This window comes from Muscardinus avellanarius, assembly GCF_963383645.1.
Source record: "Muscardinus avellanarius genome assembly, chromosome: 3".
NCBI lineage: Eukaryota > Metazoa > Chordata > Mammalia > Rodentia > Gliridae > Muscardinus > Muscardinus avellanarius.
This window is the reverse complement of record NC_137788.1, coordinates 68,375,854-68,403,689: the sequence shown is the minus strand read 5'-3', so window position 1 is coordinate 68,403,689 and position 27,836 is coordinate 68,375,854. Positions and strand designations below refer to the sequence as shown.

Here is a 27,836-nt window from a genome sequence, read left to right as displayed (position 1 = left end):
TTTTAAAGGAAAAAATTTTTTAATTGAACGAAAGATGAAAAGATTGATTAATTCTTACTTTCAATGGTAAGAATACAGGTACTAGCTGCAGAGCCTTTATTGTTGACTGCTTTACACATATACTCTCCTCCATCTTCTGGGAAAGTTTCTGGTAAGTAAAGGCAGTAAGTTTCTCCTCTTTCAATGTACTGATAGTCTTCTCCATCTTGCAGTATTTCTCCTTCAAACCACCATGTAATTTCTGGTTTGGGTTCTCCTGTTACTTTAACGGTAAATCTTACTGGCTCACTATCTACAACAGAAGTGTTTTTTAGAGGCTTCTTGAACCATGGAGCTCCTGATCTGGTTTGCTCTTCATCTTCAACACTGGAGCCATTTATGAGGCTACTGTCGTCTTCCTCCTCCTCTTCTCTTTTCTATATTAAAATAAATGCATTTAGATAGGAATTGATATCATAGTACTTTCAGAGCAGTAACATAGTCGTAAAAGGTAAAGGTAAAAGTAAAGAACATGTTCACTACAAAGTATTTTACTATTCCAGTGACCTGAATGCCAAAACTATCATTTTTAAGAGCATTCTTGAAAAATATGTACATCTTGATACCTTTTGTAGTGCTGCATCGATTTCTTTTTGTTCAAATTGCATTCGTAGTAGCTTTTGTTCTTCAATCCTTCTTTGTTCTTCTTCCTCTCTTGCCTTAGCCATTTGTTCAAATCTAGCTTTCATATTCACTTTATGAGTAAATGGAGCTTCACTTTTTTTTGCTGGCTTTATGTCAACATCTTCTTCCTTCAAGAAGTTTGGCCACAAGTAACAGTTGTTCAGTTTTTCTTGTTTTTTTGGTACTGGGGGTTGAACCCAGGGATACTCTACTACCGAGTTATATTCCCAGCCCAATTTTACTTTTATTTTGAAACAGGGTCTCATTGAGTTGCTACCTTGATAAGATGCTGAGGCTGTTCTCAAACCTGCTATCCTCCTGTCCCAGTCCTGCAAGTATTGTGATTAAAAGCATGTGCCACCATGCCCAGCACAATTACTTATCTTACAAAAGCCAAGAATGGAGGTGTTAATAGTTCTGTTACTTAAAGGCATGTTTGGTGTGAAAAATTTTTGCTATAATGCAGAAATACAGATTTTTCACTTTTGGGAAAGTAACAGCTACACTTACTGTAACATTTTTTTTGTTTTGTGATGCTGGGTATTGAATCCAGAGGCATTCTACTTCTGAGCCACAGACAGGTTTTGCTAAATTGCTGAAGCTGTCATCAAACCTGTAATCTTTCTATCTCAGCCTTCCAAGTACTAGGATTACAAGTACGTACCACCACACCTGGCTTATGTGTTTGGTTTTTTTTTTTTTTTTTTTTTTTTTACGGTACTGGGGATGAAACCCAGGGTCATTCTACCTCCAACAAGCCTGTTTTTTATTCTTTATTTTGAAACAGGGTCTTACTAAGTTGCAGAGGGCCTCACTAAGTGGAGGCTGAGACTGTAGGATCACAGGTTCAAAACAGACCACGGCAACTTAATCCCTTTGCAAAGTTTTTTGTTTGTTTCTTTGGTGGTACTGGGGTTCCTGGAAGCCCTTCTACCTATGGGCTACACTCCCAGGCCTATTTTATACATTTTTTTATTTGGAAACAGGGTCTTATAAGCCAGCGTGCGCGGCTGGCTTCGAACCTGCACGATCCTCCCGTCTCCACCTCCCAAGCGCGGGGTTTACAAGCGTGCGCCACCACGCCCGGCCCTTTGCAAGATTTTAAAAAGCTGAGGATGTGGATCAGAGAATGTTCTTGGTTCTATCCCAGTACACAAGCTAAAAGTATGTGGTAATCAAGCGTTCTAAAGACTCGGTCTCCCAAGTACTAGGATTACAAGCACGTCCCACCATGCTAGGCTGATACTGATACTTTGAAGCTGGGTGTGGGAGGCTAAAACAGGATCTCGCAGGTTCAAAGCCATCCTCAGCTATTTAGTGAGACTCTCACCAACTTAGACCCTGTTTCCAAATAAAATAGAGGTCTGGGGCCGGGCGTGGTGGCGCACGCTTGTAATCCCTGCGCTTGGGAGGCAGAGACAGGAGGATCGCGCAGGTTCGAAGCCAGCCGCGCATGCTGGCTTATGAGACCCTGTTTCCAAATAAAGTATAAAAAAAAAAAATAGGTCTGGGAGTGTAGCCCGGAGGTAGAAGGGCTTCCAGGAACCCCAGTACCACCAAAGGAAAAAAAAAAGAGGTCTAGAAGTATAACCCAGAGATAGAAAGCCCCTGGGTTCCATCCCCAGTACCACACAATACACACACAAATGTACTTTGACCCGAGTGTGGTGGCACACTTGTAATCCCAGTACTTGGAAGGCTGAGACAGGATGATCACAGGTTCAAAGCCACCCTCAGCAACTTAGACACTGTTTCCAAAAATAAAAAAGCTCTGGGGGTAATATCTTAAAGGTAAAATGCCCTTGGGGTTCCATCCCTAGTACCACCAAAAATAAGATGTGTGGTGTGTGTGGGTGTGTCAGAGACAGATAAGCATGGACAGACCGGAGGAATTGAACCCAGGGGCATTCTATCTCTGAGCTATATCCCAAGGCCTATTATATTTTTTTATTTTGAAATAAGGTGTTAATTGCCAAAATAAGGTGTTAACCCTGTGCTATCTCAGCGTCTCATGCACTGGGATTACAAGTGTGTGCCACTAAACCTAGCTAAAAATGTACTTTTAAAACCAGGTGCATCTGGGTATGGTGGCATACTTTAATCCCAGTACGTGGGAGGCTGAAACAGGAGGATCGCAGGGCTGAGGGTATAGCTTGGAGGTAGAATACCCTTAGGTTTCATCCCTAGCACCCTGAGCTGGGCATGGTGGCACAAGCCTATAATCCCAGTACTTGGGAAGCTGAGACAAAAGGATTCCAGATTCAAGGGCAGCACGTGGTAACCTAGCTTGCTTTTTTTTGTTGTTGTTTGTTTGTTTGTTTGGAAATGGTCTCACTAAGTTGCTGAGGGCCTCACCAAGTAGCTGGGGCTGGCTTCAAACCTGTACAATCCTCCTGTCTCAGTCTCCCAAGTATTGGTATTACAAGCGTGCGCCACCATGCCCAGCCTGTCCCAAAACTAATTTAAAGAGCTGATGTAACTCAGAAGTAGAACATCTCTGAGTTCAATCACTAGTACTGAGAAGTATTTTTAGACAAATATAGGTTAAATATTATAGAATGCCAATTCAATTATTTAAAGATGTTTCCTAATTTAAAAAAAAAAGCAACCTCAGATCCCATTTAAACCAAAGTCATAACATGAAATGAAGGACATTACTGGTCAATGAGTATTACATATGAAGGTACTTCAAGTGTGTGTGTGTGTGTCTGTGTGTGTGTGAGAGAGAGACAGACAGACAGACATTACTGGGGATCAAACTCATGGGTATTCTATCTCTAAGCTACACTCCTAGCACTTTAAAAAACATTTTTTTTCTTGTACTGGGGATGGAACCGGGGGCATTGTACCTCTGAGCTATACCTCCAGTCTTTGTTTGTTTGTTTATATATTTATTGCAGTACTGGGGATAGAACCCAGGGGCAGGGGTGTACTCATTCGAGTCACCCCTCCATGCCAGTCTGGTATGGAGCTGTACTTTTATTTTCTGTATTTCTATCTTTCTAATAAACTTCTTTAAATCTTCAAAAAAAAAAAAAAAACCCAGGGGCATTCTACCTCCAAGCTACACCCCCAGCCCTAATTTTTATTCTTCATTTTGAGACAGGGTCTCACTGAGTTGCATAGGACCTTGCTAAGTAGCTGAGGCTGTCTGTGAACCTTGATCCTCCAGTCTCAGCCTCCCAAATGCTGATTACAAGCATGTGCCACCACACCCGCTACCAATATTTTTTAAACCACTTTTGGATTTGATGTCCACTATCGGTTTTAGCACTAATAAAGCTCATTTTGAAACAGTGCTGGAGCGGGGAAGTCGTTCAAAGTCTATTAAGATCTTAATGTAGCCGGGCATGGTGACGCAAGCTTGTAATCCCCGCTTTTGGGAGGCAGAGACAGGAGGATCGCGCAGGTTCGAAGCCAGCCATTCTGACTTAAGAGACCCTGTTTCCAAATAAAAAGTATAACATAGCCGGGCGTGGTGGCGCACGCTTGTAATCCCTGCACTTGGGAGGCAGAGACAGGAGGATCGCGCAGGTTCGAAGCCAGCCCCGCGCGCTGGCTTAGGAGACCCTGTTTCCAAATAAAAATGCAAAAATAGGTCTGGGAGTGTAGCCCGGAGGTAGAAGGGCTTCCAGGAACCCCAGTACCACCAAAAAAAAAAAAAAAAGTATAACATAGGTCTGGGAGTGTAGCCCGAGGGTAGAAGGGCTTCCAGGAAACCCAGTACCACCAGAAAAAAAAAGATCTTAATGTGCTAGATCTTAATGTGCTTTTGCTTTCTAGTTCCCAGACACATTCTCTCTCTCTCTCTCTCTCTCTCTCTCTATATATATATATATATATATATATATATATATATATATATATATATATATATGTGTGTGTGTGTGTGTGTATATATATATATATATATATATAATCAATGGTTAATTGTAAGTACTTAAAACTTATTTCAAAGCCATTGGTACTACTTTTTTTTTCACTACTAGGGATGGGGGCATTCTACCTCTGAGCCACAACTCCAGCCCTATTTTTTATTCTTTATTTTGAAACAGGGTCTCACTGAGTTGCAAATGGCCTCACTAAGTAGCTGATAATGTCTGTGAAGTGCAGTCCTCCAGTCTCAGTCTCCCAAATGCTGGGATTATAAGTGTGTGCCACCACACCCGGCTAGCCAGTGTTATTTTAAATCACTACTGTACAATAACTTTAGTAAATATAAAAATAACATACCTCATGGAAGTTTTCTGCTTCTCGCTCTTTAATTTCAAGGTCTATGGCTCGCCTTCTTGCTCGTTCTGCTTCTATCTTTCTCTGTATTTCTTTTTCAGACAACTGTCCAATTTTCTCAAACTTGCTTTTTAGGTTTTTAGCTTGAATAGAACCACTCCTTTTTAGTTTGATTAATTCTTCATATTCTTTGCTCAACTCAAACGTTTCATTTTCTTCTTCTTCCTTCAAAAATTTAATATTTTATATATGAATGCAGAAAATTACAGTAGTTTCCTCACTCACCTTTATCCACAGAGTATATGTTCCAAGATACCCAGTAGATGCCTGAGACCAAAGATAGTACTAAATCCTATATGTACTAATTTTTGCCTATTCATTCTTACCATAGATCTCAGAAATTTCAACATACAAATCTCTTTCTTTCCTTATTATAAGAACTTTTACCTTTTGACTTTTAGAAAGCCATTTACAGCTTCTCTGATGTATCTAAATGGCCAGCATCATTACTTTTGCACATTGGGCCCATTACTAGGTAAAATATGGGCTACTTGAACACCAGCACTGCTGCCCTCCAACAGTCTGATAACAGAGGAGGGTACTGTGTGACTACAGGGGATAGTGTATACATGTGGATATGCTGGACAGAGAGATGAAGATTGATGTTCCAGGCAGAATGGAATGGAACAATGAGAGATTTTATCATACTACACAGAATGATGTGCAGTTCAAAACTTGCGAATTGCGGCCGGGCACGGTGGCGCACGCTTGTAATCCCCGCGCTTGGGAGGCTAAGACAGGAGGATTGTACAGGTTCGAATCCAGCCTCAGCTACTTAGTGAGGCTCTCAGCAACTTAGTGAGACCTTGTTTCCAATAAAATATAAAAAAGGTTTGGGAGTATAGCCCGGAGGTAGAAAGCCCCTGGGTTCTACCCCCAGTACCACCAAAAAAAAAAAAAAAACTTGTGAATTGCTTTTTTCCAGAAATTTTCATTTAATATTTCTATACCATGGAAATGGTTGGCCATAGGATGGGAAACTGCAGGTAAGGGGGGAGCAGCTACTATCATTTGTATAATAATCTAAATGTGTTCAAAATGTGTTCATTTTTTTTTGTTGGAAAATATTTCACCATAAAAATGGTGAAAACATTTAAAATATTTTTGTCAGGAAAAATGACTACAAATCTCTAATATCCCTTAATAACCTATTTGCTAAATTGAAAATATACATGCTTGGCAAGATAATTTTTACAAGAAATGGTAAGATTTTTGTTAGGGGAAGGCAAAGAAATAGAATTGTAAGAACACTGGGCTAGGAGTAAGTTAGGAATTCTAGTTCTAGCTCAGCTTTATAACCATTTGTTTAGTTGCTTAATTCACAAAGTATGAATCGTGGGGGGAGGGTACTAGGGGTGGAACCCAGGGGCTTTTCTACCTCCGGGCTATACTCCCAGACCTATTTTATAGTTTATTTGGAAACAGGAAATCACTAAGCTGAGGCTGGCTTCGAACCTGTGCAATCCTCCTGTCTCAGCTTCCCAAGCTCTGGGATTACAAGCATGTGCCACCACATCCGGCTAGGTATGATTACCGTTAAAGCCAGAGTATCTCTATAAAATTTTTTCTATAATTTTGGCAAAGTTAAATATTAATTTTAAATGGACATAGTGATTCATGCCTATAATCCCAGTACTTGGGAGGCTTAGACATGAGGATCACAAGTTCAAGGCCAGCTTGGGCACTTAACAAGATCTTATTTCAAAATAACAATAATTTTTAAAAGCTGAAGATCTATCTCAGAGGTAGGATGCTCCTGGGTTCAATCTCCTGTCCCCCCTCCTCAATGCACATGCTCACACACACGTACACTCTCCCTCTCTCTATATATATAATATATATGTACATAATACACATCCAATGAGTATCAAACTCTGAAGGGTATGGTACTGGAGATTGAATTCAGGGCAGTTTTACCTCTGAGCTGCATCCTCGGCCCTATTTTATTTTTTATTTTAAAACAAGGTCTTAAACTGGGCATGGTGGGGCACATCTGTAATCCCAGTACTTGGGAGGCTGAGACAGTAGGGTCTCAGGTGCGTGTCCAGCTTCAGCTACTTAATTAGACCCTCCAGAACTTAGACCCTGTTTCAAAAAATATGGCTGGGGATGTAACTTAGAGATAGAATGCCCCTGAGTTCCATCCCCAGTACTGCAAAAAAAAAAAAAAAATTTATAAATAAAACAAGATTTTGCTGAGTTGCTGAAGTCTTGGCTAAATTGCTGAGGCTGTCCCCAAACCCTCAATCCTCCTGTCTCAGACTCTCAAGTACTGGGATTACAGGTGTGCACAACCATATCCAACTATACATACTTAATACTCGAGAACATTTGGAGATGCAGTCTGGCTTTAACGGTAATCACACCTAACCAGACGTGGTGGCACATGCTTGTAATGCCTATATGTCCCTGTGTATTCACTTATATTTTCAATTATATAATCTGTCAGAAAAGAGAGAGGGAGCCAGGCATGGTGGTTTCCACCTGTAATCCCAATGAAGGGGAGGCTGAGACAGGCGGATCATAGGCTTGAGGCCAACCTCAGCAACTTAATGAGAACTTGTTTCAAAATAAAGTAGGGTTGAAGAGCCAGGCGTGGTGGCGCACACTTATAATTCCTGCACTTGGGAGGCTGAGACAGGAGGATCACACAGGTTTGAAGCCCATAACAAGGATATGCTTTGTAGGAGTATGTTGAATACCCTTTATAATACTTATATAATTGCTGTAAGGAAATATACTTAGATTAAATATAAATGGATATTTCTTAAAATCTTACCTCTCCCATTTCTTGTCTCAGTTGTTCAAATTCCTGTTTCTCCATTTCTAACTTGTGTTTCCTTTCCTCCTCTGTTCGTCGTTTTTCTTCTTCCATTTTTTGTTTTAATAATTCTTCAAAATTAATTTCCAGTTTCCCCGGTGTAAGAGATTCTTGAGAAATGGTTTTATATATATCTGTGGAGTCATCATCTAATACCTATTTTAGAAAAATTATCACCTTTGACATAATTATACATACTAAAATGGGAATGTTTCAAATAGGACCTGGGATTGAACTTGAAAGGTTTTACATTGAATTAATAAACCAGGAAGTCATATATTCTTTTCAAAAGTATAAAGCAATGACAAGGAAGGAATTGTTAGAAAACAAAAGACTGGCCGGGCGTGGTGGCACACGCTTGTAACCCAGCATGTGGGAGGCTGAGACAGGAGGATCACGGTTGAAGGACAACCTCAGCTACTTAGAGGCCCTTTGCCACTCAATGAGATTCTGTTTCAAAATAAAGAATAAAAAATATGCTTGGGGGTATAGTTCGGAGGTAGAATGTCCCAGGGTTCAATCCCCAGTACCGCAAAAAAAAAAAAAAAAAAGACTCATGTATTTTGTGGTTATGTAGGAAATGATAACAATCTATTAACAGTTCCAGTAACACAAAGGAATATCATTACACTATGAGTAATTTGCTGGACTTGAACCTGTGATCTTCCTATTTCAGCTTCCAAATATTGGGATTACCATGCCTGGCTATTAAATATTGAGAACATTAGGGTGTGGTGGCACACTCCTGTAATCCCAGTACTTGGAAGGCTGAGACAGGAGAATCATAGGTTCACTGCCAGCCTTAACTACTTAATGAGGTGCTTCCCAATGTACCAAGACTCTTTCAAAATAAAAAATCAGCAGGACATGGTGGCACACGCTTGTAATCCTATTGGGAGGCTGAGACAGGAGAATCGCACAGGTTCGAAGCCAGCCTCACCTCTGAGTGAGGCTCTCAGCAATTTAGTGAGACTCTGTTTCCAAATAAAGTATAAAATAAGTCTTGGAGTATAGCCTGGAGGTAGAAAAGCCCCTGGGTTCCACCCCCAGTATCACACACACACACACACATACACACACACACACACACACACACACACAAAAGCTGAGGTTGTAGTTCAGAGGTAGAAAGCCCTTGGGTTCAATCCTCGACAGAGAGAGAGAGAGAGAGAGAGAGAGAGAGAGAGAGAGAGAGAGAGAGAGAGAGAGAGAACATTTAATTAGGTTAAAATAGAACTTCCGGTTACACTCCCATCTCTACCTTTTATTTTGAGGCAGGGTCTCATTAAGCATAAAGGTAAAAAGCAATAAACAAGGGAGAAATACATTTATATAGTAAAGTCAGATCTGCAAAATTTTACAAACTTTAAAATGATATAAAAGCCGGGCATGGTGGTGCGTGCTTGTAATCCCAGCATTTGAGAGTCTGAGAGAGGAGGATCACAGTTGGAGGACAGCCTCAACTACTACTTAGTAAGGACCTTTGCAACTCAGTGAGATGCTGTTTTAAAATAATAAAAAAAGTAGGGCTGGGGGTATGGCTCGGAGGTAGAATGTCCCTGGGTTCCATCCCCAGTACCACAAAAAATTAATTAATTAAATTAAAAAAATAAAACGGTATAAAATTTTTTGTGACAGAAAGTTAGGTATCAGTATCCTGGAGCAATGGGCAAGCACTTTGGAGAGTTAAATAATTAAGAATAAATGGCTCTGGTGATTTAACATGCACTGGAAGGGATGAAAATTTAAAGAAAAAAAGAAAAGGACAAATGAAAAAAAGGATGGAGGAGAGTTAGAGGTAGTGTGGACGGAGAAGAAGGAGGGAAACGTGTGGAGAGGAAATGCTCTGCTTCTTCCTTAGACACTCAGTTCTGGAAAACACACCTTCCCAGAGAAGGAAGATGATATGCATTCCTTTATACCACACATGATGACTTACTTAATTAAAAGCTTCCCAAAAGAAAATTGAAGTGAATGGCTTCCCCCTGCCTGGTGTTATTCCATGGGAGACTTTAAAACCTACTTGCCATTCCTACTCTTAGCACCGATTCCAGAATTAAGAGGGTATCCCCCAATTTAACAATTCCTAGTAACATGCTCCGAGGCTGACTCCTGGACGTTGTGCAGTGGGGTTGCCTCACCATGCTTCGCCTTGCTTCGGCAAATGCCTTCTTTTCCTCCTCTATTCTCCTCCTGGCTTCTTCTTCTGCTCTCCTTTTTCCATCTTCTCTCCTTTGCCTTTCCATTTCCTCAAAACTGAGTTTGAGTTTACCAGGGCGGTACCCTTTAAAAATGTTTTCTCTGTCTTGGTTTTCTTCTTCTTCATTTACCTAACCAAAGACACCACTCATTACTAAGAACTGAGATTCATTAAGAGCAGAAATGAATTATCAATTCATTTATCTAACCAAAGAAACAATCCATTACTAAGAATTGAGATTCATTAAAAGCAGAAATGAACCTGGCTTGTAATCACAGTACTTGGAAGGCTGAGATAGGAGGACTGCAAGTTCAAAGCCAGCCTCAGCAACTTAGTGAGGTTCTCTGCAACTTAGGGAGACCTTGTTGCAAAATAAAATAGGGCTGTGGGTATAGTTCAGAGGTAAAATCCTCCTTTTCAATACCCAATACCCCCCTACACACACATAAAAAAAAGCAGAAATGAATTACCAATTCATTTACCTAACCAAAGAAACCATTCTAAGAACTGAGATTCGTTAAAAGTAGAAATAAATGATCAAAAGGCCCAGGACTAGCTGTCTCAAACAGGAATATTTCAATGTTTAGTATTCTCAAAATCCCCTTTCTTTTTAGTGTCTTATATGATAAAATCTTCAAATTTGGAGACATTCCAAATAAAGATTTACTCAAAGCCAGACATGGTGGCGCACACCTATAACCCAGTACTTGCGAGGCTGAGACAAAGAGGCTCTCGGGCTCAAGGACAGCCTCATCAAGTAGTGAGACTCTCATCAATCTAGTGAGACCGTTTCTAAATAAGAAATAAAATTGGGCTGGGAGTGTAGCTCAGAGATAGAATACCCCTGGGTTCAATCCCCAGTACCACATACACACACTGTATTTCAAGTTAAAGTTTCTCAATCAAATCAAGCTTGTAAATAAGATAGAATATTTGACAATTTTAAAGCAGTCACACTGAATATTAACTCTCCCAAAGCAAACATAAAATGTGTATGTACATAGCTGTGTGTGGTGGCCCACATCTGTAATCCCAACTTTTGGGAGGAGGATGAGAGGATGATAGGTTCAAGGCCAGCCTCAGCAATGTGGTAAACCTCAGCAACTTTTTTTTTTTTTTTTTTTTTGTGTGTGTGTGTGTAGTACTGGGGATTGGAACCAGAGGTATTCGGCCTCTAAGATGATATACCCCCATCCCTATTTTTATTCTTTATTTTTTAAACAGGATCTCACTAAGTACCTGCGGCTGGTCACAAACCTGTAATCCTCCTGTCTCAGCCTGCCAAGTACTGGGATTATACGCATGTGCCAGACTCTCAGCAACATAGTGAGACTTGATTACAAAATTAAAAAAAATAAGCTGGGTATGGTGGCATATGTCTGTAACCACAGTACTTGGGAGGCTGAGACAGGAGGATCTCAGGTTTGAGGACAGCCTCTGCAAGTAGTGAGATGCTCATGTTGATGGGCAAGACCTTGTGTAAAAATAAAAATAAACTAGGGCTGGGGGTGTAACTCAAAGGTAAAATGACCCTGGGTTCAATCTTTAGTACCATAAAAACAAAACAAAATAAAAAGTAAAAAGGGATAGAGGAGTGTAGCTTGGAGGCAGAATGCTCCTGGACACAATCACTAGTGACAAAAATGTTTGTGTACTTAAACTGAAATTCAACTATGTAGCTGAGGCTGTCCGTGAACCATGATCCTCTAGTCTCGGCCTCCTGAATGCTGGGATTATAAGCATATACCACCATACCCGGCTTAAGACAACTTTCTTGATCAGCTTTTATTAATGAGATTCTAAGGATTATATTCCAAAATTTTTATTTTCTAGACATTTATTTGAAAATGTTACTACTTTGGGGTAATTATTGTGGCATAGTTCCTACTACATATTTTATTTTATTTTTTGTGGTACTGGGGATGAAACCCAGGGGCATTCTACCTCTGAGCTATACCCCCAGCCCTATTTTCTATTCTTTATTTTGAAACAGGGTCTCACTGAGTTGCAGAGGACCTCACTAAGTAGCTGAGGCTGTCCGCAAACCTTGATCCTCCTGTCTCAGACTCCCAAATTCTGGGATTACAGGCATGCACCACTACAACCGGCCTACTTCATATTTTTAGGTATCACTGGTAGTCAATAAATAGAAATATTGTCAATCAAATAAATTATAATGTATACTTAAATTATTAAATTAATATAAAATCATGAAACTTGAATTTTATATAAAATATTTCCAAATAATTTTTATCTGAGTAGTATATGGAAAAGCACCATAACTTATAATAAGAATTTTCATAAAAATTACAAAATGAGAAATGTAACTACCAAAAACCTCTGTTAAACATAGTTGAATTTTGCCAGGTGTGGTGGTGCATGCTTGTAATCTCAGCATTTGGGAAGCTGAGACAGGAGAATTGCAGTTCACGGACAGCCTAAGCTACTTAGTGAGGCGCTCTGCAACTTAGTGAGACCCTGTTTCAAAATAAAGAATAGAAAACAGGGCAGGGGATGTAGCTTGGAGGTCAAATGCCCCTGGGTTCCATCCCCAGACCCACACACACACACACAAAAAGTTGTCTTAGCACTTAAAATTATAGATGTTCAAGGATGGAACTAGGGGCATTCTACTTCTGAACTACATCCCCAACTCTTTTTTTTTTTTTTTTTTTTTTTTGAAACAAGGTGTGGCTAAATTACCCTGTTTGGGCCTCAAGCCTGTAATCTTTTCTCATCCTCCCACATACTGGCATTACAGGCCTTGGCCACTGTGTCGGCTAGAGTATTATTTTTATTTATTTATTTTATTATTTTTTTGGCGTCACTGGAGATGGAACCCAGGAGAATTCTACCTTCGAGCTACATCCCCACACCTATTTTTTATTCTTTATTTTGAAACAGGGTCTCACTGAGTTGCAGAGAGCCTCACTAAGTAGCTGAAGTTGTCTGGGAACTGCGATCCTCCGGTCTCAGCCTCCCAGATGCTGGGATTACAAGTATGTGCCAGAGTATTATTTTTAAACATTGAAATATTATAAAAAACTGGCCAGGCATGGTGGCACACGCTTGTAATCCCAGCATTTGGGAGGCTTAGACAGGAAGATTGCGGTTCGAGGACAGCCTCAGCAATTTAGTGAGGCCCTTTGCAACTCAGTGAAATCCTGTTTCAAAATTAGGGCTGGGCGTGTCATTCGGAGGTAGAATGCCCCTGGGTTCCATCCCCAGTACCATAAAAAAAAAAAACAAAATATTATGAAAACTAGACTGAAACAAAATGCACACTTATAATTAGACTTGAAAATGTTAAGCTGGGCACGGTGGCACATGCTTGTAATCCCAGTACTTGGGAGGCTGAGACAGGAGGATTATAGGTTCACAGCCAGCCTCAGATAATTAGTGAGAACCTGTTTCAAAATAACAAAATAGGTCTGAGAGTGTAGCTTGGAGGTAGAATGCCCCTGGGCTCAATCCCTAGTACTATAAAAATTAAAATGTTATTAGGCAACCATGTCATTAAGTATATTGTAGGTTGAAGATATAAACTAAGTACATTCAGTGATTTTTTTATATTTACATATTAATAATAATGTATAAACAAAAATTTAAAGCATACTGGATAAAATGCCCCAAAGTGGAAGCATTAAAACAATTCAGAAACATTTAACATATATAGAACATGAATGCGGTTTAGCTAGCCATGGCAGTGCACACCTGTAATACCAGTACATGGGAGGCTGAGACAGGAGAATCACAGGTTCATATCCAGCTTCAGCAAATTAGCGAGACCTTACAAGGCTCCCAGCAATTTAGCAAGATCCTTTCTCTAAATAAATAATAAAATAGGTCTGGGGGTGTAGTTTATATGTGTAATATCCCTGAGTTCAATTCCCAGTACTACACACACACAAAAAAAGAAAAAACAACAAAAAACATGCATACAGCTTCAATAACAGGCCCTTTGAAATAGAAAATCTCCTTGAAGCCAGGCGTGGTGGCACACGCTTATAATCCCCGCGCTTGGTAGACTGAGACAAGAGGATCTCACAGGTTCGAAGCCAGCCTCAGCTACTTAGTGAGGCTCTCAGCAACTTAGTGAGACCCTGATTCCAAATGAAGTATAAAATAGATCTGGGAGTATACCCTGGGGTTAGAAAAGCCCCTAGGCTACACCCTCAGTGCCACCAAAAAAAAGAAAAAGAAAAAGAAAAAGAAAGAAAAGAAAAGGAAATCACCTTGAATTTGTAAAAATAAAACTTATCCGAAGCTAGTTATCATCCTCCTATTAATGTAAGGTTTGTGCATACGTGTTTACCATTTGCCGCCTCGCTTCCTCAAAGGCGCGCTTCTCTTCTTCTAAACGTTGTCTTGCTTCCTCTTCAGCTTGCTTCTTTCGGTTTTCTTGTCTTTGTCGTTCCAGTTCTTCAAAAGTTAGTTTCAGTTTTCCAGGAAAGAGTGATTCTTTTTTTACCTCGTTTTCCATTTCATCATCCTATGAAAACCCACCTGTTATTCATGAAGGAAAATGCTACTAACTTCACTAGTATGATTTGTTTTTTTAAAGAAAAAAGAAAAATTACCATGAGCAATGAAAGACACTTTGCTTCTTTGAGAGATCGTCGTTGTTCTTCATATCTTATTCTTTTGTCCTCTTCATGCTTAATCCTGTCTTTCTCTTCTTGTTCTAGATCCTCAAAATTCTTTTTGACTTTTCCAGATGTTTTGTATGATTTGGCAGGTACCACTGTTATAAGTAGTGAATCATCGCCTTCCTATTTCATAAGATCCACAATTAGCATATATCTTTTTAATAAAAACTTAGATTTTAGGGTACTTTACCTCCATCACTGGTGAATTTCATTACATTGTTGTCAATATTACCACAAAGAACAAAAACAGTTTTTGCTGATGACTATTAAATATGTTTCTCTAAATTCACTGTGTACTGTGAGTTAATCTTATTGAAATCCATTGTTGACAAGGTTTGAGAAACATTCTGTTTCCGAGAAGATGGAGTTAATATTGATGATCACATAAGACATCACAGTGACACTGCCTGAATTTAGCTCTCCGTGCATTAATCCGACATAAGGTAATGTGCATGTGAGTGCACTCAATTTGATGGTGGGTAGATTCGACTTCAACACACACAAAAACGTTTCTGTATGATTTTCCTCCCCATGCAAGTTTTTAAATTATTAACAAAACTTGTATTTGATGTAAAACCCCCACAAGATAGCCAAGTGACTTATTAAACATTTGTAGTATCAAAATATTTAGTATTTTACCCTATTCATATGTTTTGAAATTTACTATTTTTTCAAATCAGTTTCAATTAGTCCTACTACTGTAATTTATTGTTGCCTCTTTCTTCAAAAATAAAGAGAAGATGACCCTGAAATAAAAATTTCCCAATTTAAGTGGTTATAGTTTTAGGTGCACCATCAAATTGATTGATTTTTTGTTTTCTCTGTGAGATTAAAAAGAGATGACTACAATTTTTGTGGTTGTTGGTACACAGTGATGCACACACTGCACGCTATATGCATATATGAAAACCAAGCACACACTATCAGGAACTCTGAGGAAAGAAGACAAATGATGAAAAGAAAACGTCCCTTAAAAATGTTAGCGTTTGACAGTCTCAACTGTTAGTAATAATAGTTCAAGAAATACACAGTCTTGGCAGAATATTCCAAACCGAGATGACACTTAGTTTTCTAATCTAACTACAAGAACAAAAACATACTTTTCTTTAAAAACACTATGCTAGAGTGTTTGAAAGTGCAAAAGTATGATCTTGCTTTTGTAAAATATTCTTCTTTTTTTGTTGTTATTGCTATATTTACAATAAAAATGGTTAAATACCCTTTTGATTTTTCTTAGATTATAAAATAACTTGTGACTCAGATAATTTGGGGGTGAATGTTTCATTAAAGGAAATGTCTGTTTACCTCTGATGCTGATTCAGTGTCCGTATTGTTTATGTCCTCAATCTATTGAATGAGAATTTCATATCATTACATTACATTGGATTTCTGCTTGTTGCCTTTAAAGATACAACTGAAAAATAATTTAGTTGTTGTTTATGGTATTGTTTTTCAATTTTTTTTCTGTGGTATCGGGGATTAAACCTCTGAGCTATACCCCCAGCCCTATTTATTTCCTTATTTATTCATTCATTCTCAGTTTGAAACAAAGTCTCACTAAGTTCCTAAGGGCCTCAGCTATGCTGCTGAGGCTAACCTTGAATCTGTGATCCTCCTGTCTCAATCTCCCAAGAACTGGGATTACAGGCATGCACCACCATGCCTGGCTACTTTTTCAAATTTAAATTTTGAAATATTTTAATGTTGCTTCAAATTAGACAAATTTCCATTTAAATGAGATTAAACCGCATATTAGCTTTTGCATTTTGATACCAGGGAACAGCATATTATGAAAAATTTAAGGTAAAGCCTACCTTTGTAAATCTGGAAGTTTAATAATTGACCATAGATTTTTTTGACCTGGAGGTGAGCTTATAAGCAGCAATTATTAATTAGCAATTTAAGTTACACAGAAACATTCCTCCATTCTTGGTTCCTGCCCCCAGCAAAAAGGAAAACCTATCACAAACAATCGAATAATTGTTATTATAGGCAAATAAATGGAAAAAATAGAACTTACATAATATCAAAGTGTGGCAAAACCTGTAGGCTAGTGTAGAAGGGAAAATAATTCTGATAGTCATGTTTTCTCTATGTTTTAACATGATCTAAGTAGGAAAGACCCTCATTTAAAACATGTGAGCTTGATTTGGCCTTACTCTTTTTTTTTTTTTTAATGGAGGACTGAACCCAGGGTCATTCTACCTCCAAGGTACACCCCAGCTCTTTTTATTTCTTGTTTTAAAACAGGGTCTTGCTAAGTTGCTGAAAGTCTAAGTTGCTGAGGCTGGCCTTAAACCTTCAATTATCCTGTCTCAGCCTTCCAAGTACTGGGCAAATATGCACCGCCATGCCCAGCACAGTTTGCACTTAGATTTTAAAATTAAACTATATTATTATTATTTTTGTGTGTGTAGTATTAGGGATTGATCCCCAGGGTGTTCTACTGCTGAGATATACTCCTAGCCCATTTTATGTTTTGATATAAGGTCTCACTAAATTGCTGGAGGCCTTGCTAAATTGCTGAGGATGAACTCCAACCTGCAATTCTCCTGTCTCAGCCCTCCAAATACTGGAATTACAGACTTGTACCACCATGCCTAGCTTAAAATTAAATTTCACCTATTTAAAAAAATTAGTTAATATTTAACTCTACCTTTACATCCTTAATTGTGTGTGGGGGTTGTTTGTTTGTTTGTTTGTTTGTTTTGGTGGTACTGGGGGTGGAACCCAGAGGCTTTCTACCTCCGGGCTATACTCCCGGACCTATTTTATATTTTATTTGGAACAGGGTCTCACTAAGTTGCTGAGAGCCTCATTAAGTAGCTGAGGCTGCCTGCGAACCCTGATCCACTGGTCTCGGCCTCTCGAATGCTGGGATTACAAGGGTGCGCCACCATACCTGGCTTTAGATTTTATTATAATCTTATTCCAGTGTTGTGTATATGGGGAGCCACTGGGTATTCTGCCTCTGAACTATACCCTCAGCCCTATTTTCATTTTTATTGTGAAGCAGAGTCTCACTAAGTTGATGAGAATCTTACAACTTGCTGAGGTTGTCCTTAAACCTCTGATTCTCCTATCTCAGCCTCTCAAGTACTGGGATTAAAGGCATGTGTCACCATACCTGGCTTATTCCCTTATCTTATAATGTAATTATATTGCTAATATAATCATGTACTTACATATGGTTGATTTGATTATGCCTCGGTAATATATATGATTTATGTTATATAATTTTATTTCTTTGCAAAATTTCACTGCAAAATTAATGTAAAAAAAATTTTTTTTTTGGTACTTGGGATTAAACCCGGGGCATTCTACCTCCAAGCTACACCCTCAGCCCTATTTTTTTAGTCTTTATTTTGAAACAGGGTCTCACTAAATTGCAGTGGGCTTCACTAAGTAGCTGAGGCTGTCCTCAAATAGGCAATCCCCCTGTCTCAGCCTCCCAAGTACTGGCATTACAATAGTGTGCCACCACTCCTAGCTGAATACAAATTTTTAATGAACAGAGGGGCAATAGGAAAGAAATATAGTATATTTTTTTCAGATAAGGAGGTATAATGTAATAAAATATAGGAAATTCTCATTTTCTTTTGTATCTCACCTGGTATGTCTCACTTGCCACCATACAAAGGGCTATTTGTGCCCCGGAAGTGGTTATTTGCTAAATCAGAGTAAAATCTTTGGCCCACAGGTTTACCATGCTTTGTTTCCATGACCACTTTTCCTTTTATAAAGGTAGTGGCTTGACTTCCGGGAAGATGGCGACCGAGAAAAGCGGGGCTTAAGAGCCCCGCTAACAACCAATCTCCAGTACCACAAAATCAGCACCTTTCATAGCCAGAAAACACCATCACCAGAGAAACAAAAAAATCACCAGGCTCCAGAGAGAAAGCGGACTGAGAACAGAGCTCAGAGCCACAGAGGAGATACACTGGCCTCATGCCCGAGGACGCGGCAGCAGCGCCATACTGCCAGCGGCAGCGGCGAATTCACCGGATGGCTACAGCAAGCCGAGGTGAGCCGCTGCGGAACAGCCAGGCGGGATCTTTCGGTGCAGGGAGCATCTAAAGTTCCCAGTGGCTGAGCTCAGCACACGCTGCAGGGACTCAGAGTGGAACTCAAAACCAAGAAAAAATATGCCAGCCTCACGGCCGAGGGCGTAGCAGCGGTGCCATATTGCCACCGGCAGCAGCAGCAGCGAATTCACCGAGTCCAGTACAGCTACATCTGCGTACTCAAGAACAGTGAGTCAAATTGCAGGCCACAGAGGAGAAATCCCAGTACTGTACTCCCTGGGACTTGACCCAGTGGGGGAGTGGCGGTGGCAGAGATATCACACCATAGGAGAACGTGCAACCTGGCACCCCCCACAGTCTAAAGCAGCCTCTATCGACTCCCTGGGTCGGAGACTCTGTGATACAACCAGTAAAGGAGTAGTGGGGTCAGAGATACTACAGACTCGAGATCCAGAGCACCTTAAGTGAAGTCATAGTGACCCAAGGGAAGAACCCAGAGAAGGCACAAACTTCCGAAATCATGGGAAAGAGGAATAACACTGGAGCAATGAATGCCCACAACCCCACAACATCAGAACCCGATAAAACAGAAAATCAGAGATTTATAGAAGACCAAATCAGGAAAATAACTGTAGAAATAATAGAGGTGTTTCGAAAAGAATTCAGAGAGAGCCAAAAAGAGATAAAGGATGCAATTAATGAAGTAAAGGCCTCAATTCAAAGCACAAACAACCGATTAGAACACATGGAGAACAGAATCTCGCTCTTAGAAGATGATCATTCCAAAAATGAACGCATAGTTTCTAATCTAGGAAAAAATATACGACAGCAGGAATCTGACATTGAAGAAATATGGGCCCATTTTAAGAGAGCTAACCTAAGAATAATTGGAATAGAGGAGGGAAAAGAAAGTGAAACCAAAGGGATCAACAATCTCTTCAAGGAAGTAATAGCAGAAAATTTTCCAAACATAGATCAAGAGGTTGATACACAGGTCCAGGAAACTTATAGAACTCCCTTTAGACAGGATCGGAGAAGAGGATCCCCACGCCACATAATTGTCAAAATGACCAATGTGGAAGCCAAGCAGAGAATCTTAAAGGCAACAAAAACAAAGGGCCAAGTGACATTCAGAGGCAAACCAATTAGAATCACTCCAGACTTCCCAAACCAAGTCATGAGAGCCAGAAGGGCTTGGAGTAACATATTCCAAACTCTGAAAGAAAACAACTTCCAGCCAAAAATTTCCTACCCAGCAAAACTTTCTATCAAATTAGATGGAAAAATAAGAAGCTTCCATGACAAACAGAAACTGAAGGAATTTATGTCTTCAAAACCAGCGCTAGAGAAAATACTCAAAGAGATTAACTACACAGAAGAAATAGGTAACACACACCAGAACCAGAGAAACAAGAGTTTCCATCCAACAGACAACTAAGATTGGTTATCTGTGGAGATTCATTATTTATGTTAGTCTTTTACCTATCTCTAAATGGTATTGTTTGTCTTTATTGTTGTTAATTTTTAGGATTTCTAGTTGGAATATTAATATACCTTCATATATAGCATTTGGAAATATTTTATCCCATTCTATTAGTAACTTTTAACTCTGTTTACATTGTCTTTGGATATACAATTTTTTTTATTTTTTAGGGAGTTTGTATACTCTTCTGTTGCCTGTGCCATAGAAATCATATCCAAGAAATCATTGCCAATTTCAATGTTGAGAGGTTTTATGACCCAGATTTTCTCCTAAAAGTTTATAGTCTTAAGATTTATATTTAGGTCTTTTATCTATTTTGAGTTAATATTTGTATATGGGATTAGGTAAGGGTCCAATTTTATTATTTTTTATGTAATTATTATTTTTCAACAATATTTAGTTAAAAGATTATTATTTCCACCACCAAATGTTCGTGGAAACCTTGTCAAAAATAACTTGACAATATAGGGAAGAATTTAGCTCAAGGCTTTTATTTAACTCCAATGGTTTATATATCTGCCTTTAGAACAGTACACTGTTTCAATTATTGTAGCTTTATATGGTTTGAAATCAGAAAATATATATCTTCTAGCTTTGTTCTTTTTCAAGATCATTTTGGGTATCTAGAGTCCATATTCCATATTAGGATAGATTTTTTTTTCTGAAAAATAAATATATAAATATATGATAGTTTCACCTAAAAAATGGAAAAAAATATATTCTCTGGTAAGAAAGAAAGCAAAAAGAAATATTGAAATGTTATCTTTAAGTCATCAAAAGCTTGGTATCATACAAATGAAACTGTTATGTGAAATTATCATTTTTAATTTTGGATAAAGTGCTATAATACTAGATGTCAACCACTAAGCCAAGCATGGGAAGGAGGGATGGGGAAAGATTGGGGTGGGGATCGGGTGGGGGCTGACTGGGCCATGTGTGCATGTATGTCTACAAAAGTTTGTATCCCACTATGATGTATGAATACAGTGCACCTATAAAAAAAATTAAAATTAAAATTAAAATTAAAAAAAAATAAAGGTAGTGGCTTGGCATGGTGGGGCATGCATATAATCCCAGCATTTGGGAGGCTGAGAAGAGAATCGAGATTCTCAGAGAGCCTCAGCTACTTAGTGAGGCCCTTTACAACTCAGGGAGATTGTGTTTCAAAATAAAGATTAAAAAAAAATAGGAGCTGAACATGGTGGCGCATACTTGTAATCGCAGCATTCAGGAGGCTGAGATATGAGGATTGCGGTTCGCAAACAGCCTCAGTTACTTAGGCCCTTTGCAACTTAGTGAGACCCTGTTTTAAAAATAAAGAATAAAAAATAGGGCTGGAGGTGTAGCTCAGAGTTAGAATGCCCCTGAGTTCTATCCCCAGTACCAAAAAAAAAAAAAAAAAAAAGTGGAGGCTGGCCTTGTGACACTCGCTTGTAGTACCAGTACTTGGGAGGCTGAGACAGGATGATGGCAGGTTTTGAGGACAGCTTCAGCTACTTAGTGAGGCCTTCTGCAACTTAGTGAGACCCTGTTTCAAAATAAAGGATAAAAAATAGGGCTGGCAGTGTTGCGTAGAGGTAGAATGTCCTTAAATTCAATCCCCACTACTGCACACACACATAAAAATAGAATAAAATATAGGTCTGGGAGTATAGCTCTGAGGTAGAATACCCCTAGGTTCAATCCCCAGTATCACAAGAGAGAGAGAGAGAGAGAGAGAGAGAGAGAGAGAGAGAGAGAAGAGAGAAGAGAGAAGAGAGAAGAGAGAAGAGAGAAGAGAGAAGAGAGAAGAGAGAAGAGAGAAGAGAGAAGAGAGAAGAGAGAAGAGAGAAGAGAGAAGAGAGGAGAGAGGAGAGAGGAGAGAGGAGAGAGGAGAGAGGAGAGAGGAGAGAGGAGAGAGGAGAGAGAGGAGAGAAGAGAGAAGAGGAGAGAGAGGAGAGAGAGGAGAGAGAGGAGAGAGAGGAAAGGAAGGAAGGAAGGAAGGAAGGAAGGAAGGAAGGAAGGAAGGAAGGAAGGAAGGAAGGAAGGAAGGAAGGAAGGAAGGAAACTGAAGGAAGCATAGCAAGTAGATTTAAAACACTTCCATTGACGTCATGTACATATGTTAGAATATCAATGCCAATCTCAATATCCTGTATGGGAAAGGGGGTGGGGAGGGAGCTTGGGGAAAGCTCACCAAGTGCTGTGTGCTTGCATGTCATTAGCACTATGAGCTGCATTATGAGATGAGACTATAATGCACCAATAAAAATAAAATAAAATAACAGCACTGAAGTTTTTCTATAATAGAACAAACACCATGTAATAAAATACCATAAAATGGCATCATTTTGTTTGCTGCTTGTAGATAGTTATGTGTGAAAATTGTCTTACAACTTTGTAAAATCCTCTCGCATGTCAAGAAAAATAAAGTATGTGGACAGAATGATAAGACCATAAATGAGAAGAACCATCTCAGTATTTTACCTTAAAATAGGCATATTCTGCCCACATCCTCCTGGGCATCTAATATTCAATATTTTTACGTAAGATATTGTTTTTAGGTTAGCTAGTATTATTAGGCTTATGTTATATTAAAATATTTTAATTAGGTAACATACTGATTAGTTTTCCTTTGTATAATTAGTTTCAGAAGCAAATACCAACTTAATATTTAGTGTATACCTGCTCAGCCTTTTTTGCTAATTCCCGCTGTATTTTCCTCTTTTCTAACATATCCTGCTCAATTCTGCGTTTTCGTTCCTCCTCCGTTCTCTTCCTTTGCTCCTCTTGTCTTTGTTTTTCCATTTCAGCAAATTTACCTTTAACAGTTCCTAATAATATATAAAATATATTTGATACTTTGCTATGTTTCTTTCTTTTTCAATTTTATTTACAATTTACCCCTCAAATTTCTTACCTGTTAGCTTTGGGACATAAGCCTTTTCTACTTTAGAAGATACCTCTTCCTCATCATCAGAAGCAAGCATTTCTTTCATCTAGATGATTACATAAATAAATATGAACACATGTCCACAAATTAGACCAAATCATATTACAGTAGCCTCCCCTTATCTACAGGTGATACTTTCCAAGACCCCTAATAGGTGCCTGAAACCACAAGAGAGTACTAAGCCCTGTATATACTATGTTTTTTCTTATATATACATAGATATATAATAAAGTTTAGTTTATAAATTGGGCACAGTCAGAAAATAAAAACAATTATTACAAAATATTTATTTTTTATTTTTATTTTTTAGTGGTACTGGGGTTCCTGGAAGTCCTTCTACCTCCGGGCTACACTCCCAGACCTATTTTATACTTTTTTTATTTGGAAACAGGGTCTCTTTAGCCAACGCGGCTGGCTTCGAACCTGCGCAATCCTGTCTCCGCCTCCCAAGCGCTGGGATTACAAGCGTGCGCCACCACGCCCAGCTCAATAATTACAAAATATAACGATGATAACAATGTAGCAAAATTTATTTAAAGCCTATGTGTGACTTATTTCTGGAACTTTCCACTTACTATTTTCAGACTGTGGCTGACTGCAGGCAACTGAAATGGTTGAAAGCAAAACCGCAGCTAAGGGGTGACTACTGTATATGCAGAGTTCAAATTAGTTTACAAATGCAGAAAACTATTTCAAATACAGTTAATATGAAATGTTACTATAAATAAAATAAAACCAAAACGATTAAAAATAAATATTTGCACAAGAATAAAAGAAAACAACCTCCTGCTTTCTCCTGTTCCATTCTCTCTCTCTAATAAATTGTTCTTTTCTTCTTTGCTTTTCATCTCTAGATCTCCTTTGATTTCTTTCTTCCCTGGCTTTCTGCATGGCTTCAAACTTATCCTTTACATCACCCTTGCCAAGTTTTGGCACATAGGATTTGGGGACAGGTTTAGATGAAGAAAGCAGAATCTTCATTAGAAGAAAATAAAGAGAAGAAAGTTAAAAAAAAAAGATAGGAAGAAATTAAAGATAAGAATAAGCAATGTGAAAATACTTATTGAAACAGAAAATAGAAACTAGCTGGAAACCTTTATTTGAAACAACACAAAGTAATTAGATATGCTTTAAAATCTAAATATGAAAAGTGAAATTACAGGAAATATGAGAGCAGACATTTTATTCATATAAATATTCAGTAATATATATTCTATTAATATAAAATTCTTCTTTAGTAAGGAAGTTCCATCTTATAGGCAGTCTTCTGCAGAAGCTAAAGGCCAATAAAATATGAAAATCAAATACTAAAATCCAATGAAAAAAACCATTTGCATTTTACTGTTCTAATTTATTCCATTATTAAAGATTCAGATTTGCTATCACTTGCTTAAAAGGTACCAAGACTAACTTGGGTAAATTAGATAAAATTGAAAATGGGGTAAAAGTTTAGGCTTTAAAACTTAAAGCCTGCCAGGAGTGGTGGCGCACGCTTGTAATCCCAGCATTTGGGAGGCTAAGACAGGATGATTGTGGTTCGCTGGCAGACTTAGCCAATTACTGAGGTCCTCTGCTACAACTCAGTGAGACCCTGTTTCAAAATAAAGACTAAAAAATAGGACTGGGGATGCAGCTGGAAGGTAGAATGCCCCCGGGTTCCATCCCCAGTACCGCAAAAACAAAAACAAAACCAAAACCAAAAAACCTTAAAGCCTAATTCCCATATTATCTCTTCCTCCTCCTCCTCCTCCTCCTCCTCCTCCTCCTCCTCCTCCTCCTCCTCCTCCTCCTCCTCCTCCTCCTCCTCCTCTTCCTCCTCTGCAGTACTGGGGATGGGACCCAAGGCATTATACCTCCAAGCCACACCCAATCTCTATTTTTTATTATTTATTTGGAAACAGGATCTCACTAAGTTATGGAGGGCCTCACTAAGTAGCTGAGGCTGGCTGCAAACCTATGGTCCTCATGTTTCAGTCTCCCAAGTACTGGGATTACAAGTGTGTACCACCACGCCCAGACCCATATTATATTCTCACTGGGTTTCTCATCTCATATTAGCAAACCAAAGGCCAATCTTTTATTCCCCACTAGTGTTTGAGGTATACCAGGGTCTATAAGCAAAATAAGTTATATATGTAATATATAGTAGTTACTACTGCTACTACCCATCTATAATTTTCTTAAGTGACATTAAAAATGATAAGGAGGAGCAAGGCATGGTGGCACACACTTGTAATCACAATACTTGGGAGGCTGAGACAGGAGAATTGCAGATGTGACGACAGCCTCAGCAAGTAATGAAATTCGAATCAACCTAGCAAGACTCTGTTTAGAAATAAAAATACACACAATGAAATTCTACTCAGCAATAAAGAAGAACAAAATCATATCATTCACAAGAAGATGGAAAGACCTGGAGAACATTATGTTAAGTGAGATCAGCCAAGCACAGAAGAGAAGGGACATATATTTTCTCTAATATGCCCAAACTAGTGAGTATTGGGTGAAAATACCTTTTTCTTTTTCTGTTTTTTCTTCTTCTTCTTTTTTTTTTTTTTGGAAGTACTGGGGGTTGAACCCAGGGGCATTCTACCACTAAGCTATACCCCCAGCCCTATTTTATTCTTTGTTTTGAAACAAGGTCTCACTAAGTTGTGGAGGGCCTCACTAAGTAACTGGGGCTGGCCGTGAACCTGCAATCTTCCTATCTTAGCCTCCCAAGTACTGAAATTACAAGCTTATGCCACAATGCCTGGCTTGAAAAAATAATTTCTAAGGCTTAATAAAATACTTAAGATTCTATTTAACATGTTAGCTATCATCTCTACTTTGCTACTATTCACAGATTTAATAGTCATGTTTTCTAGAATCCAAGTGAAAATACTGATCCAACACTTCCTGTTTTACTTCTTGACATTATGTAATTAATTCCATACTCTTCAACATGACTTTCCAGCCACATGACTGCCTTTTCAACAATTCTACACTCAAGCCTACATTGCCCTTTTTTTGTTTTGTTTTGTTTTAACTTTTGAGACTTACCTCAGCCTTTTGGGAAATATCATTCATGTTTGCTCAAGGTGATTTTGGACTGGTAAAGCTTTGTATATTTTTGCACCTGTAAAAAATTTTAATATTGCATAAGAATTTTAATGACTTCATTTTAACATGTTACATATTTTTATAAATAGAAATAGCTTATTCATTTTCCTACCAAAACACAAGTATTAAATTGTGATAGCCTTCAGCTCCTTTCCCAGGGTATGAAAAATACAAGGTAAAGCTGGGCATGGTGGCACATGCCTGTAATCCCAGTGCTTGAGAAGTTGAGACAGGAGGATTGTAGGTTCAAAGCCAGCCTCAACAACCTAGCAAGGACCTTAGCAACTTAGACCCTGTTTCCAAATTTAAAAAATAAAATAGGGCTGAGGGTGTAGCTTGGAGGTAGAATGCCCCTAGGTTTAATCCCTAGTACTGAAAAGGAAAAAAAAAATTAAAAAGGAAAACACAAGGTGCATGGTATTAAAAGATCCCAGAAAGCTGGGCATGGTGGCTCACAGTTGTAATCCTAGTACTTGAAAGGATGAGACAAGAGGATCACAGGTTTGAAGATAGCCTCAGCAAGTAGTGAGATTCTCATCAACCTAGTGAGATCCTGTTTCCAAATAAGAAATAAAATCAGTCTGTGGGTGTAGCTCAAAGGTAGAATGCCTCTGGCTTCAATTCTCAGTAACACACACACACACACACACACACACACACACACACACACATCATATGTGGTGGTGCACACCATATATGGGCGTGGTGTATGTTTGTAATCCTAGTACTTGGGAGGATCGAATGTTCGAAGCCAGCCTCAGCAATTTAGTAAGACTCTCAGCAATTTGGAAAGACCCTATTTCAAAATATAAAAATAAAATAAGGCTGAAGGTATAGCTAAAAGGTGACTTGCTCTAAGTTCAATCCCCCAGTACCAAAACAAAACTAAGACCCCAGAAAGTTTATGGCCCAGAATAGCTTGGTTAACATATCAAATGCACTTGGAAAAAAGTGTATTCTGTACTTGGGAGGTTGAAACAGGAGGATTGCAGATTCAAGGCCAGTCTCAGCAACTTACCAAGTCCCAAGAGTATATGTTACCTAGGTTGGCCTCAAATTCCTAGGTTCAAATGATCCTCTTGTCTCAGCCTTCCAAGTAGCTGGGACTGCAGGTATACTACACTGTTACAAATTCTGATTATATCTACCTTTTTTGTGTATACAGAACTGGGGATTGATTCCAGAGGCTTTCTACCTCTGATCTACTCCCCAGCTTTATTTATTTATTTATTTATTTATTTATTTATTTATTTATTTATTTTTGGTGGTACTGGGGTTCCTGGAAACCCTTCTACCTCTGGGCTATACTCCCTAACACCTATTTATTTATTTATTTATTTATTTATTTATTTATTTATTTATTTGGAAACAGGGTCTCTTAAGCCAGCTAGGCTGGCTTCGAACCTGCGTGATCCTCCTGTCTCCGCCTCCCAAGCATGGGTATTAAAAGCGTGTGCCACCATGCCCGGTATCCCTAGCCCTATTTTATTTATTTTTGTTTTGAAATGGAGTCTCACTAAGATGCTGAGAGTCTCACGAAGTTGTTAAGTTGGAAAATGCCATTCTCTTGTCTTAGCCTCCCACATACTGGAATTATGTATGTGCCATCACACTTATTAGTTGCAGTGTTTAGCTCATTAACATTTAGTGTAATTATTATAATTATTTTTT

General features: G+C 38.7%; 1 protein-coding gene across 2 annotated transcripts; it reads right to left on the bottom strand.

The window, feature by feature from the left end:
- Nucleotides 1–47: 47 nt before the first annotated feature.
- Nucleotides 48–26,147, bottom strand: NEXN (nexilin F-actin binding protein; the record flags this gene model as incomplete). Of its 2 annotated transcripts, XM_080692307.1 has the most annotated exons (12): nucleotides 26,106–26,147; nucleotides 23,847–24,038; nucleotides 23,031–23,109; nucleotides 22,796–22,944; nucleotides 15,929–15,970; nucleotides 14,555–14,746; nucleotides 14,290–14,466; nucleotides 9,916–10,104; nucleotides 7,733–7,930; nucleotides 4,897–5,118; nucleotides 606–791; nucleotides 48–416 (listed from the first exon to the last, which is right to left on the bottom strand). In XM_080692307.1, exons 1-12 carry the CDS (start codon nucleotides 26,130–26,132, stop codon nucleotides 48–50), a joined length of 2,022 nt encoding a protein of 673 aa, XP_080548433.1. In that variant the 5' UTR covers nucleotides 26,133–26,147. The 2 variants fall into 2 exon arrangements, with proteins under 2 accessions (XP_080548433.1, XP_080548434.1); XM_080692308.1 differs by lacking the exon at nucleotides 23,847–24,038.
- Nucleotides 26,148–27,836: the final 1,689 nt, after the last annotated feature.